Source organism: Abrus precatorius, unplaced genomic scaffold, assembly GCF_003935025.1.
Source record: "Abrus precatorius isolate BTA unplaced genomic scaffold, Abrus_2018 Scaffold3, whole genome shotgun sequence".
In the NCBI taxonomy this organism is placed as follows: Eukaryota; Viridiplantae; Streptophyta; class Magnoliopsida; order Fabales; family Fabaceae; genus Abrus; species Abrus precatorius.
The window spans coordinates 354698-370417 of NW_020874373.1; the positions used below are offsets into that span (position 1 = coordinate 354698).

Here is a 15720-nt window from a genome sequence, read left to right on the forward strand (position 1 = left end):
GTTTTGTTATAACCTTAAATAACCAATGCCATTGCTAATAATAATAATTTTATTAAAAAATATTTATTATATTTTTATAACTTTAATATAATAAATGTATATCTTTCTATTATTATTTTTTATTTATATATGTTTAAACTTAACTTTAAGAGTTGAGGTTAATAAAATTTAAAAAAATAAAAGTTCTGTTTTATATGGTTTTGCTAGGATCTAGATTGTTTAGAAGACATAAAACTTGCACTCCAATCTTTATTCCCCTCTAATTTAAATATAGTTTAGGTGCTCTTCCTATTTTGAAGTTAGGGGAAATCATCAATCTAAGCAAGGACATCTGGTTGGGTTCCATATCACGCATCAATAGAAATCTTAAATTTAATTTTTTAAGTCCACAGTTATCATGATTCATAAAAGCCAAGTGGCCATACCTTCTTTTTCTTTTCTTTTAACTCATCTCCTTTGGTCTAACGTTTCTTTTTTATAATTCTCGAAAGATACCCCTCAGCCATTTAAGTACGAGGTTAATCATTCTTTAAAGTACAATATAATGTTGTTCCTTCCAAAATAAAATTGTTGTCACAAGCTTCAGTTTGCATGTCACGATCGATCGGTTGATTCACACAAATAATTGTAGGTTATATATATGGACTTTCAGTCTCGCAGTAAGAGCTTTCAGTGATGACAATAAATAAAAGAAATTAACGAAGAAAGACAAAATATAAACACTATTTCTAATTACAAATAGGCAGATATTGTATACAAAGGATTCACAGTGCCCTATCCCCAAAATAATAAAAGAAGTAAATAATAATTACGAAATGCCTAAAGGACACACTATATAATAACCCTACCACTTTAACAACATACCACAACGTTGGAACAACTAATCCCAATCTTTCATGTGACTTGCCCCTCAAAGCGAAACACCATAAATACTTCACAAATCAACGAATTTTGACAATTTATGAGATATGAACCACATATAGCTATATGATTATGTACACATAACACAACACATCTTTACAACAAGACCATATTGTTATTATTATTATCAAGGTCGAATCTTATTGCGTCCAAGTTTGAAGCCACGCCATCATCTAGGCTATTTTCTTCTAGATCCATGTCCCACAAGAAGCCATACCCATCATCACCTTTGGTACTAATATGAGTAACAGTGCTATTGTTGGTGTTTGTTTCCCGAGAAAAGTGAAGGAGATTCATCAAAGAATTGTTTTGGGTGGGGTTGAAGTGATGATGGGTTGGCATGGAGGAAGAGAAAGAGGGAAATCTGTTATACCCAACAGGGATGGATTGGTTGGTTGGAGATGACGAAGCCAAAGTTAGGGATGGAGGTGTTGTCTCGTACACAAGTTGCGTGCTTAGTTTGGAACTGTTTTCTTCTTTGCTTTTGTGGAAGACTCTACACAACACCCAGTCCTCCTGTAATCAACAAAGGTTTTACCTAATTAGCAAAAATAATTGTCAACTTGAAATATACGCGTAAATCAACTTTATCCTCACACAAAAAATACACAGTAAAGACAACAATACTCTTCGTTTTTTCCCCTACTGATTATATTTTATTTTATGGCTTACAGCAATTCATCCGTAACAAAGGAATTGAATCACGACAATCCTCATTGTATATTTGATTATCGTTGAGTGATAATAAAAATATATTCATGAAGAGGATTCCAATTTATAAAGAACTTTAAAAAATGAAAGTTATATTAAATAATATCTATTAAGATTAAAAATGTATTTTACTTTTTTTCTTCTTTATATCTCTCTTTCCATGGTGCTAAAGTTGATAGCATCCAACTTCAGTACAAAGAGGTTGGAAAATCTGTCGTGTCTTTTTAGGGAGAATCTGTGCACATGTTTTCCCCACTAGATCTAATTTCCTTATAAACGTGTGTAGTTTTGTTAATATACTTCTAATTATTATTAAAAAAAGTCAGTGAATTATAATTTTAATTTATTTAATATTTTAAAAATGTAATTTACTAAAAATTTTGTCAAGATTTACACTATTTTAACATCTATGTGTTAATTTACTTTACCTTTTTCAGAATGAATATTTAATAAATGATAACTTAAATTTATTAAAATATTTGTATATTATTTTTTACTAATATATATAATTTTAAATTTAAATTTCAGAACTATGTAATTGATATAAAATGATGAATACGAAACACAACTTATTCATGGGTTAAATATTTTTATTATGTGTACAAAGTTATATAATATGATTTAGTGGTTTTTTTCATATTACATAAACAGAAATCATAGATCATGGTCAAGTATTACAACTTGGATTATCTATGTATAACATTAAATAGCATGAAGGGTTTTTCATCACAATTTTTAAAGATGTAACTATCAACCATGAATTTAATGTTAGCAATGCCTAGAGCTGATACAAATATATTTTAACTCGCAAGCCAACTTCACTTGTGGTGAGTTTTTAGTAAGTTAGATTACATAGAAGTTGATTCTTAAGTTATATATTTGAATTTTTTTTCAGTCCTAACTTACCTATTAAATAGATGATTCCATGGTAAGCTAAATCAACCCCTAAGTATCAGCAAAAAAAAAAAAAAAAAAAAAAAACCCTGAGTTATTTATTTAAATTAAATTAATATATATATAATTAAAAGTTTAATTATTTGAAAATTAGTTTAACATAATAATAGAGATTAGCTATTAAATGATAATAAATATATTTTTATGAAAATTTTATATGTTTTTGGATTTTATAAATTTTTATAATGCTTTTTATTTGATAAATCAACCAATAAATTTACTAACTGAATAAGTAAATTAAGTCATATTAACATTTTTTTTAACTCACTTTAGAAGTGAGTTGAGATGGCCTCTCTGTCATGTCCAACTTTTAGTAGGCAAACATTTTGTGAGCTAAATTTACTCGTTTTGACAATTCTTAGAATAGCTTATGTCTTATAACATTGAAAAACATTCATTTTAAATCTCAACTCACTAAAAAAGTCATTGATTATTGTATAGAAAATGTTAATTACTTTCAATAATATAACTCTTTTATGATTAACAATTAAATTATTAGCATATATAACATGATGAAATTCACTAAGATGAAATATAATACTAATATAAATTAATTTTTTATACTAAAAAAATTATCTGCTGACAATATAAGCAAAATAGTATTAAAAAAGTACAGTGGATATTATAAGCAAGTCTTAATCCTTACACATCTCAAATTACCAAATCTGATGAATATACACCCGAAGGATTTGAACACCAATCAAAAGAAGACAAAGAACCTTTCCTACCAAAAGATTTGACCTTAATCATATTAATCAAACCAACTACCTTACAACAGTGTAATTTTTATCAGTTAAAAGCTACAACACTAAATAATTAATAAATTAATGATATTTTCTTTTATAGTGACTTATGCAAGTATTATAATTTTAACACATTTATTAAAAAATATATATTTTAAAATCACGTTATAAAATTAGCTTTTAACAAATCAGACCATTCTCAAAAGTAAATTTGAAACATACTATTTTTGTTTTAAAAAAGGAAACAAAGATGCACCCCACGAGCAAAAGCTAACAAAGGGAAAGTGGAAACGAACCTTAGGCGGCATGTGTGGGGTCTCCAAGCGGAACTCATGCATGATCCATCCAGTTTTGATGCCATTTGGAGCTCTGTTCCTATAGAACACCAATGTCTTCCTCATCCCTACAACCTCTTGCGTGGTTGGATCCAGCACCATACGATCCTTCCCCGTTGCTTTCCAATACCCTGATGTAGTGGCCCTGTTGGTTCTATACCCTGTCGCATATTTGCGGTCCCGAAAGCTGAAGAAGTACCATTCATTTGCGTTGAGCTTAGCCACCTCTGAACAGTGCGCATGCATCAACACATGACCGGTCAATTTTTTTATATATATAGCAACCAGACAGACAACACATGACCAAGGTGAGGTATAATAGTACGTGCAATCAATTGTGTTCATGAAATTAATAATAATAGTTAGGTCTATTGTAGAATCATTTTCACATGCCACCTAGTACATTAATGACATTAAATTTTCAATTTTCCAATCCTACCGGACAAAGATGACAACAACGTAGTGATTGATTACACCAACATAAGTGGTTGGAACTTGGAATTTTCAAGGTTTTGGCTATTTTGCTGAATATGTGATTGCGTGGCCTGTTTCACCCTCTCTCTTCTTACCGCCTTTCACAGCTTTCATAATGTTGTGCATGAAAAGAGGACTAAATATTCTACGCAAGAAAGATCACGTATGTCCTTTCATGTATAAAAGTTGCCTTTAATTATATTTTATGAGGGAACATATAGTTGATAATTACATATTCGCACATAATATGAATGCTAACGAGTAAAAATCAACTAGATAGCGCGTCATGTCATGTCCAAGAAAGGTAACTGAGGCGTATATACACGTATGTGTGTGTCACCGTTTATTAAAGACATCAATCTTGGTTTTCTTGGTAGAAAAGTATTGCTTTGTCAACTTTGTAATAATAAATAATAGTTACCAATTATATATAGGTAATATTTATACACATGTAAGGGTAAATTTACAAGAATTCTTTTTTATACTTATAGTATTTTTATTTTTCTCTTTTCTTTATATATTTTATCATATTACTTTTTATATCTTTTGTTATTTTTTCTTTCTGCTTTGCACTCAGTACAAGCTCTCTATAAATTATAACAAACAATTTTCAAATTAAAGGGATGCTATATTCCATGTTCTCTAACCTTAGACTGAAAAAAAAATTAAAGGAACACTAAAACCAAAAGAAAAAAATAAATAACTGAAGGGACACGATTCTATGCATGAATCAATAAACTACTTGAATAAGAGTTATGCTCCAGCCTGTAAAAGCTCCCGTGCTAGGGCTCTATATTGTGTTGAAGGGGGTTGGTTTCTCCACTTCATGACGAGTGGGAAACCTAACGATCACTCACAGAATTAGAAGCAAACGAATCCAGCTATGCACAATGCTTATTCGAAATAAATATATGATAACTATAAAAATATGGCCCAGATTGACTCATGATGAAAAATAAGCCAAATAATTTTATATGAATGTACGATAGTGTGGTGCATGCATATAGGCTGTGTAAATTGTGAATTTATTTATATGTATAATCCAAAACACAAATATGGGAAACTAAATCAAAGTATTACTTGGCAGCCTTATATTTTGTATTTTACTGCAAATGGATAAAGCATTATCCGCAAAAATAAAATACTTTATGAAGCCGTTTAAACTGAAAGAAGTAATTGGCAGTACCAAGGAAGAGAATAATGAATAATCGAACCCGGAAAAAGACAGATGAGAGACCATGGCCCCAACTAGACAAATTTTCAGTTTATAGTTTTTTTTTTAATTAAGATAAATATTCAATTTCTAATTTATAAAAATTGAAGAAAAAATATATAAAACTTTTTAATGTATTTAAGTTTATTTTAGTTTGTACAAGAAATCTAATTTGTTCTACTTTATTTTGTTTTCTTTTTATAAATATTTTATCTAAACTAACTCTATTTGCAGCATAGAGCTCAGAAACATCGTTTCAATCTTCATTTAATACTATATCGAACAAAAAAGAAACATGTTTGGTATGTGCTTGTAGGGTAAGAAAAAAGAGCCCATAATATAGAAAAGACAAAAACAATTATTCTGGCAAATATATCAAGTTGAATATGTTAATTATAAAAATTAATTACTAATACAAAGAACGTTTTATTTTTTTGACAGAGAGACAGAGTATTCAACTATTCATCAAGAAGTTTGGCATTACGTTAATCATATCATTGATGAACTTAATTCAGTGTCGTGAATGTAAATGTGATAACCCCTCCTCTTACCTCGATCCCCTTTATGTTCTTCTCTCATCAGCTCTCTCTCTCTCTCTCTCTCTCCCACTTCTCCGTATTTAACAACATATGCCAGACATGTTCGTCTAGCAGGTTTATGAAGACACATGCCAACACAATAGCTATAGACACAGGTTTATGAGAAGACAAAAGGACATCTGTTTTGTGAATGTGAAGTAATTAATCGATGTAATTATTATATTTCTTAATTATAACAAACAAACCAACATAATTAAAGAAAGACAACAAATGGGAAAAGATGATAATTTCAGAAATTAACAAAGGAGACAACCATATACGTTTCAGAAAAAAATTAAAATTAACGAGCTAGATGAACATAATTCAGATAACATATGTATACCAGGAAGTTGCCATGGTTCGCATATGTGGAGGTCAATTTCCACCAAGGTACCCTTCAGAACTTCCTCATTTGCGATCTTTTTGTAAAGGTAGTGACATACCAATTCCTCATCACTCGGATAAAACCGAAACCCAGGAGGCAGTGAAGCACCAATGTCTCTGAGACCCATGATTTTTGGGGTTTGAAGGAAATGATCAGAGTAAAGATATGAAAGAGTTGATAGAGAAAGAGAGAGGGAAATCTAATGAGTATTTTGTAGAGGTGGGAATGTGGATAATGTATATAATTGAAGCTTTTGAAGAAGTTACTCCCTCTGGGTATTTGAAATATTGAGTTATAGAGGCAGAAAGGTTGGTACTGCGTGTGTATATATAGTTGGAAAGATATGAGACTTTGCCATTTAATTAGAATTTCTTACTAAATATTCCAGCAGGGACATGCTTGTGTTAGTGGTTAGTTATAGTAGGAAGTTTCAAGAAAAACCAAAGTTACAAGAAACCTCCTGACAAACAAGGGTAGAACAATAATATCACTCAGACACACCCTCCAAAATGCCCTTTTTATTTTTATTCTTAAAAAAAAAAAGTTTCTTTCCTCCATTATCTTCCCTTAATTAGAGGAGAAAACTATCAAATAACAGTAACTAAATGAGAGTAACTTTTTGTGTCACAAATCACAACTATAATTTGCACCTGCACAGGAAATCAAATCATTTGTCCTCATTTCTTGTTTTATTTTTATTTTTTGTCTCTCCAATAAAAAAAATATTTGGACATAAAAAACTAAAAATTAATTAGGGAGAATATCACCTCTTAACTATGAACAAAACACCTTATAATTGATGGAACAGAGAACACCAAACAAAGACAGCAGTAGATTCCAATTCCTTGGATAGAATGTTGCCCAACTAAAGAAGATTTAAATTTGTATAAATTTACGTTATACTTCTATACAAATTTTTGTATGTTTTTATAATTTTATAGAGTGCTCGTAAAAATGTACACTTCTCTGTGACCAGAGTCCCCTCATCTATATCCATCCAATACTTTAATGTTAACTTTTCTTCTCTCAGCATTTGTCGTCTCCAGTTTAAAGTAGTTTTGAGGAGTTTAGTTGAATATGTCAAGCTAGGAGACCTCATTGGTAGTAGTCCAACACTTTTCTGGCTTTGGTTTTCTAGATTGACGCACGAATCTTAAATTCTTAATTAATCAATTAGTTAAGTTTTTATTTGTTTTATTGGGTACATTGAATCAAGGTTATTACTTGTAGATCATCCCAAAATCACGATTTTTTGGTCTTTTTTTTTATTGCTTTTCAGTACTTTGGTCATGCACTCTTGTTATATACATTCTTGGAGTCTTTTTCTATGGTGCGCCTTTTAATTTTGTTCCTGTTCACAACAGACAAGCGTGGCTGTATCTGTTTGTTCCATTCCACTGGTAGGTAAGGTAATAGGTTAGCAAGCAAATGACACATACCATAGTAGAAAAGTTTGAGAACTTGTTTATTAATTTAGAATATATCCAGATGTGTCCCTGATTGCTTTACAATTAAATTATTAATGGAAGTCCCAAGATTCAATTGGGCAACTAGCACGTGAGCATTTGATGAATTGTGAATAAATTTAACATGTGACAGCTCTAAGAAATAAGAGAAAATAATTCAAGTAGCTGGAAATAGAATTTAATGCCAATCATGAAGTTAGAAGTCCCATCTGTTCCATTCTTGATCACAGAATGATAGTTTGGAATCATGCGGGGGTGTGTGGGGTAGCCTTATTAATTGTCTTCTATCTGGGCTCCCTCTGCCCCTTGTGATGGAGAACCTAACAGGAATGATAATCAAGCCATGTTGTACTTTCTACACTTATCAAAAACGGAGTTTCTAATAGGTGATTTCTTTGCTTTTTGTTTCTGGCTGGGTGATGAGGGATGCAATTGCTAGCACGGCAATAATAATGTAGATGAGGACAAAATGAATATTTGTCAAAACATGTATCATCGAAATTATATAATAATTAGGGGTGTGTATGTGACAGATGATGACTCCATTGCGATTCCTCCTCTGATCTTTTCTTCCTCTATTTGACCAGACATAATAATTATAATGGGTAATATTTATATTTACATATTCAGTTTAATTACACTAAACATTATTAATTATACCCTTTTTAAACAGTTCAAAGTTTTGTATGCATTTTAAAATATTTGTTAATCTCTGTCTGTTTATGATTATGTACCTTAACTACATGGCATTTATTTTAAGCTTTAGCGAGATGGGATTTGTCTCTGAGTGTGACAAAAGGGGCAAATTAAAAAGGACTTAGTATCTTACATTAAGATCTAACTTAGGAAGATATAGCAGGATTACTTGTAAAATTGGTCACTTTGCACATTCAGATGATGGGCCTTTTTCGCCATTGCAAGAAAGGGGAACTGATCAATGTGGTCCCGTTGTGAAGTTATATGTGGCACGAACGATAACACAGTACGTTATTGAAACGAGAACTTGGTCATTAATCGTTTAATATGGTCCTGTCGGAGAAACAGTGATATTCATGTACGTGGGACAAACCACTGGGGCCAATTAAATGATTATTAGGGCTAATGTAAATATGTAATCATATTACTTGCTAAATTTTTTTTAACGAAGGTCTATAAATGTCAAATAGCAATAGCTAGAGGTAGAAGCAGCATATGAATTAGTAAAATCTGGCTGAATCATGATTTGTCACCGAATCCTTTTGATGACAAGCTAGCTAGGTAAAATGAAAAGCGAAAATGACTGAGAGGTCTTAGTAGGGGGACACATAAATTAAATCAACATAACTTGTTCACAATATATATTCTTTGAAATCGAAACCCTGAATCAACGGGAATTGAGCATGCTTTAGAAGACACATGTAATAAGAGTGCCACATATTGAATATACACGTCATGGGCAGGGCGTGACGTAGAAGATTATTCTATAATAAAATTATGACTATCCTTACCGAGGGAAAAGATAATACAAATGATTGCGAAGGTTAGGGATTTAGTCTAATGATGGAACTTTTGTTGGGTGAAGGTGGATGATGTTGGAGAATGAGTGACGGCTTAATATTCCTCTCCCCTCTCTTTAGGGCCAATAATTTCATCCAATGTGTGTTTCTTAAGTCTTTTTCTCATTGCTAGTTACACCCTATAGCTAACCAAATCTTTCAACAAATGTTTAATAATCTTTATATTATTTAACTCAGCTCTCAGTAAATAATCTTTCATTTTCCAATTCACATGATTTTTATATTATTTTCTCAATTTAATTTTAAGTGGGACCTCAATGATTGTTGTTGATCAGTCTCGAAGGTTTTTCTATCACAGTGATCAATCAATTCCAGCCAAGTAAGAACGAAGCTGCTCCCATGACCACGTGGCATTCTCCCACTCTCTTTGCCCTACTATTTTCTCTCATGTGGGATATCATTATCAACGTCACTTCTCTCAGGTCCCACAGATACCACTGTATGTTAATTTTCAGCCTCTCTTTTTAACATTTAAAGAACATCTCCAACGATTGTCCTAAGATTTGCGTGACAAGCAAATCATTTTAATTTATTACTATTTCATGCTTCTTAATTAATCTACGGCTAATTATTATGTACTTAATTAATTCTCTAATTGACAATTCTCTTTCTCCACACATTTAAAGCGAAAGCACATACAATTCTCGTGTACTTTTCTTAACTTCTTACTCAAATATAGAAAAAGGAAAAGAAAAAAAAAAAACTCTGCGGAAGTTATATTTTTACAGTCACGATGATTCATGGATCATATTCATATTCAGACGAAGGAAGTGATAATAGTGGAGAGAGACAAAGTAGGGGGTGGGGGACAAGAGAAGAAGGGATATTTAACTACTTTTTGTGGCAACTGCTTCCGAAGTTGGAGCATATCTGATAAGTTATTTGTCTATAGACTAGAATATAATTTAATGAATACTTAGGAGTTTAAATAATTTACACGAAGTTACAAATTCAAATATCATGAAATAATTTTATTTGTTTAAATAGCTTTTAATCGGATTCAAAATAGTCTTGAGATAGAGTTTCCATAAAACTTTAACCATGAAAAAATGGCATTTTTTGCACTCCAATTCCAAAATCCACTTTTAAAAAGAGAAATATCTCGTTTCACTTTATATTTGGCGCTTTTTTGAAAATATTGTTATTTTGCCTGATAAGATAGGGAATTCATGTTTGGCCATTACTTTTACCCTACTTTATCATTATGAAAGTACCTTGCTTTCTTTTAGAAGAAAACTAATTAACTTGTAAGATTTCACCCTTTTTCATATTAAGTATGCCTTTCCATGAAAAATGTCATAACTGATTAGCAGTGTTATTTATCCATAAGCAAATCCATGAACGGAAAGCAAAAGTTCTTTTAATCCAAGGTGATGGTTTTTTCTAGCTATACCAATGATAATAAGGTTCCAAATTAACTTATGATCTCCTTTAAACTGTACAGGTCCCTCATCAGTAACCCAATTTCAGTGACTTATTCAATAAGGTGATTGTTTAAATACTCATTTGCTCAAAGCAGAGAAAATAAACCATATTCTTTAATTTCTCTTATTAATTGTCCCCACTCAAAAGTATTCGTACATTATATTTTATGAAAATGAAAGTTCGGTTGATTGTTTTTAGTTGGATATGTGTAACTTGATCATTGTCATGTTGTAATTTTTATTTTTATTTTGTTTTTTGGTGGCATATGTGCGATTTGATTCCTGTCACATTGTCGCATTGTAATAATCCTTTAAGAGGTAACATAGTCTACGAAAGGTACCAGGCTAGCCCCAGAATCACTAGCTATTCCTCTTTGTCAACAAAGCTAACGTAGCGTGTCCTTTATTAGTAGATTAGTAATATTGTGTGGAAATTTATTATCACATGAATTTCACGAATGCACCTATAAAATACAATAACTGATGATTTGGGAATGAGATCGATGGCTCTCTCAAATGGATAAATGATTCGTGACCCACATTTTATGACTTTATGTCTTTCTCAGCTTAATAATTTGCTATAATTTAAAATTAAAAGTTAAAGAAGAAAAAAAAAAAAACGAAACCACATCGAAAGATTCTTGTGATAGCTTGAAATCGTAGGAAATTGATTTCTACAAGCATAAGCATCGTCAATCACGTACAGAGACCTCAGATACGATTTATTATTAAGAAACTCGAGCATCATATTTTTAAAGGAAACTAGATAATGGTGCATACTATATAATAAAGGTTCAGAGATTAAACTCAATCTATCGTAATTAATTAGTTAGAATTTTGGAACCATGGCCAGTGTACTAATCATTTGCTAAGCAACTAATTTTAACAACTTGATGAAAGACGCCACCATGTTGAAACCTTTCTGCGTTCCAAATTATACAGATGACAATAAGAGTACACAAACAAAATAATAATTAATATGATTTGACAATTAATTTTAAAGTCTATGTTCCTCTCAAAAGAGAAAATAATTTTATTATATATGAGAGGAAAGAATAGCAAACTCTATTAACTTTAACCTCAAATTCTCTTATTCATATTTTTACATAACCAAAATAGTTCATTCCGTACTCTCACACGTTTAGGTCACTATTAAAATATACGTACATGTATACACGCATACAAGCTTAATTTTTTACATTGTTAATGTAAAAAGTTTAAATTATCAATTAACTATAATATATTATGAATATAATTATTTACATTATTAGTGTATTTAAATTTATTTTAATATATTGTTAAGTATAAAAAAATTTACACTTTTAACTAATAAAAATTAGTTGATATAAATTTTAAAATAATCATTATAAAAATTAATACTTTTTAATTATATGATTATCTATAATTAAATAACTCTAATCTCATCTAAAATTCATTTAACGAACATTTACACAGGTATAAGACAAGTACTTGGTATATTTTTAAGTTTGATTATTTTTATACAATATTTAAAAATAATATATATCAAAATATGAGATTTTAGAAAAAATTACAAAAATATGAAAACTAAAAAGGTGCAAGTGTAAAGATTCAAAGATGGAACAACTAAAAATTATATATAAAAAAATTAAAGTGCTAAAAATTTCTATTGTCAATTTTTAAAATTTTTAAAAATAAATAAATAATTACTGTTCAATTATAGATTAATAAATATTTTAATTATGTATAAAAAATTTATATACAAAATCATTATGACAATATGACATTAATAAAAATTATATTGATAAAATTTATTTTTATAATAAATATTATGATAATATGACAAATTATTTTGATAATTATAATTATTTAGAATATAGAAGCGAATGTAAGAACGCATTATATTTTATCTGGTTAAAACTTTAAATAAGAAAGCTTATAATTATTAAATTGTATCTTATTAGAAAAATAAAAATTATGTTATTTTAACATCCATTTTGAATGTTTATACCAAATATCCTATACAATTATAGTATAATTATTTTTAAATTTGTATACAGTATATAATATAAACACCCAAATTAAGTATTAAAATACCATTATTCAAAAAATAATTCTGACTATACTAGACGAGAATACAGAATATCTCAACAAAGTATACATGAATAGTCCAACTAATTATGAATCATACGTAACAAAAGTTTAAGTAAAATTCCATCAGTGTTTACAGTGATATGATTAAATTATAACTTTTTTTTATATATATTTGACATGTTTAATTAATAATTTCAAAGTATATTCTAAATATATAATAGCACATATATCACACGCGCTAATATACTTATATTTCATACCAAATAAAAAAAACATAATTAAATGAGACAAATATACATTCTTAAAATATTAGTCTAAATCATTTTAATGATGTCATAAAATATATCATAATAAAAATAATATTTGCATACATATCTTATAATAATAAATTAAGAGTGTTTATAATAAAATTTAAATCGATTATTTAAATTAAAATAATTATCTGATTTAATTATTAAATTATACTATGTTTCAGTCTAAATTAATTTAAATAAAACTTTAAATTTAATATGATGCAATTCAAATTTCTTATGATTACAAAATTACTTATTTCAAAAGTTTAAACAAGTTAATAGTTTGATACACCACTAATAATTTTCCTAACAAAGTTAAAGTCTATCAATAATAAAATATTATTATAGCCAGTAAGTTTGTTGCATTACAGTGTATATACTTTTGAAACTTGACAATGTCTTCAATATGTCTCATTCAACATTTTGAAAAAAGGCAATTGTGAATAGGTAAAAAAGTTGGCATGAGCTAGGCATTAACAAAGAATTTTTTTTTCATATGCAAGCACAATAATATTATAAGATGTGATTTTTTTATAATAAATTATCACTTATTAATGGATAAAAAAAATATCAAATATTAGGATTGTCTTCCTTAATATGATAAAAATTAAACTATTAGTAAAAATATTATAAGTTTATACTAATAACAAGATGTGTTACACTAACATTTAATGTATTAATAACCTATTAATGTATTAATAACCTATTAATGTTTTGTATTAGTGAAATTGTTTGTTAATGTAAATCTATAAATGTATACTAATATTTTTGTTTGTAAAATAAATATTATATCAATAGAGACTAATCCAACGACAAATATTAATAAAAACAGCCTTAGAGTAGTTTTTGGATCAATGAACAAAAATAGGATGGTTTCATTCATGAGGTTTGATGCAAAAGACATGAAAATCCAATGAAAAATACTCCATTTGTGATTTATTTTAAAGAAATTTTGTAATTTTCCTTCTATACCTGATTTAGACATTAAATCTAACATACAAGAGACGAAGGCCATGAATTGTTTCACTTAATCTAAGCCAAATTAAAATTAAGATTTGGTCAAGGGATTAAAATATCATTATATATTCAAATATATTATATATAACATATTTTATTATTGACAAAAATTACAAGAGACTCAATAAATTAAACTCGTCTTATTTAATAGATTTTAATTGCATGAATGAATTAAAATAATAAAAAAAAAGGTTATAAATCGTGTTGGAAATATTATTAATATCGCTTCTGACATTGAAGCACGACATTATATATTTATTTACGTGGACTTGATATAGAATATATAGTTGTTTTTATTTTGGGTAAGTTGTAACACGTTTGCATTATTTGGTTGGTGGTAAGCCTATAAAAGCCTAATTAAGCCCACACAATTTTCTACCATGTTTGTTTGTATCCGTCTAAATGATCATAATTTGGACCACCATTTTAAAGCTAAATCTGAAAATTAGTGTTATCCTTTAAGCATCTTTTTTCACTTCGTGTGCACAATTTCATACATACTCATTACTATATGCTTCATTTCTAATCTTATCCTTGCTACAATTTTCTTTTCTTTTCTTTTCCTCACTCGATCGATATGTATATAAATTTGGTTTCCATGATAATAAGCATATATTTACAACAATTCTGTTATTTATCAAAGGAAAATAGAATTTGATGTATTTTATGTTTTAAAGATATTATATATATATATTATTGAATACTCTTCCATTAAGAAAATTAAAAGAAAATACTATAAAAAGATGTGTAGCACTACTCCTCTTCTTAACCTCCCATTGACTCAAAACCTAATCCTAATATGAATAAGATGCAACTTACGTAAATAAGAGTTAAGTGATTCAAGAATCTTTATAAGGTTTTTTGTTACTAATGTAATGGAATTTTAAGACGCTGTAAAAAAATGTTATTAATTAATAAATCAATTTATTAAGAATGAAAATAATATTTTTTTAATAACTTTTGTTTAACAAAAAAATTAATAACAGAAATTTTAAAAGTTTATATTAACAAATAATGTATTGTATATATAGCATTTAATGATATATATTAATATTTTTATTATAAATTTATTCATTAATACAATATATCATATTATTAGTATAAACTCATAATGTTTATACTAATAGTTTAATTTTTGCTAAAACAATTATATTAATAAAGGTTAATTTAATAATGATTTTCTTTTGAGTGAGTAGTATAATTTAGTTTCACGAAGGGGATTACTCTATCTAAAAACATGAAAATTATCAGGGTACACAAAACAACAAAACTTATAAAAATTAATTGTTTTAGAAAAAAAAAACATTTCATGAACTTTATCATATGTATTACAGTCTTTAATTTCTGATCCATATTATTTTTAACAACAACCAAATATTTTGTTTTGGTTTAATTTTTATTTATTAATGATGATATCAAATAAATTAAAATAAAGATATTTATTTAATTTCTTTTAAATCATATGGACTAAGTCGATATATTATGTGTTTCAATTATTGAATTCATATGATGAATGATTTTCTTAACTTATACATGGAAGGGTTTTGTTTGTAAGTTTTCAAAAATTCAAACACATT

The 15720-nt window shown here is 28.4% G+C and overlaps 1 protein-coding gene across 1 annotated transcript; it reads right to left on the reverse strand.

The window, feature by feature from the left end:
- Nucleotides 1–786: 786 nt before the first annotated feature.
- Nucleotides 787–10888, reverse strand: LOC113863415 (protein CUP-SHAPED COTYLEDON 3-like). Its single transcript, XM_027496985.1, has 3 exons — nt 6273–10888; nt 3626–3891; nt 787–1437 (listed from the first exon to the last, which is right to left on the reverse strand). Exons 1-3 carry the CDS (start codon nt 6439–6441, stop codon nt 1018–1020), a joined length of 855 nt encoding a protein of 284 aa, XP_027352786.1. The 5' UTR covers nt 6442–10888; the 3' UTR covers nt 787–1017.
- Between the last annotated feature and the right edge of the window lie 4832 nt (nt 10889–15720).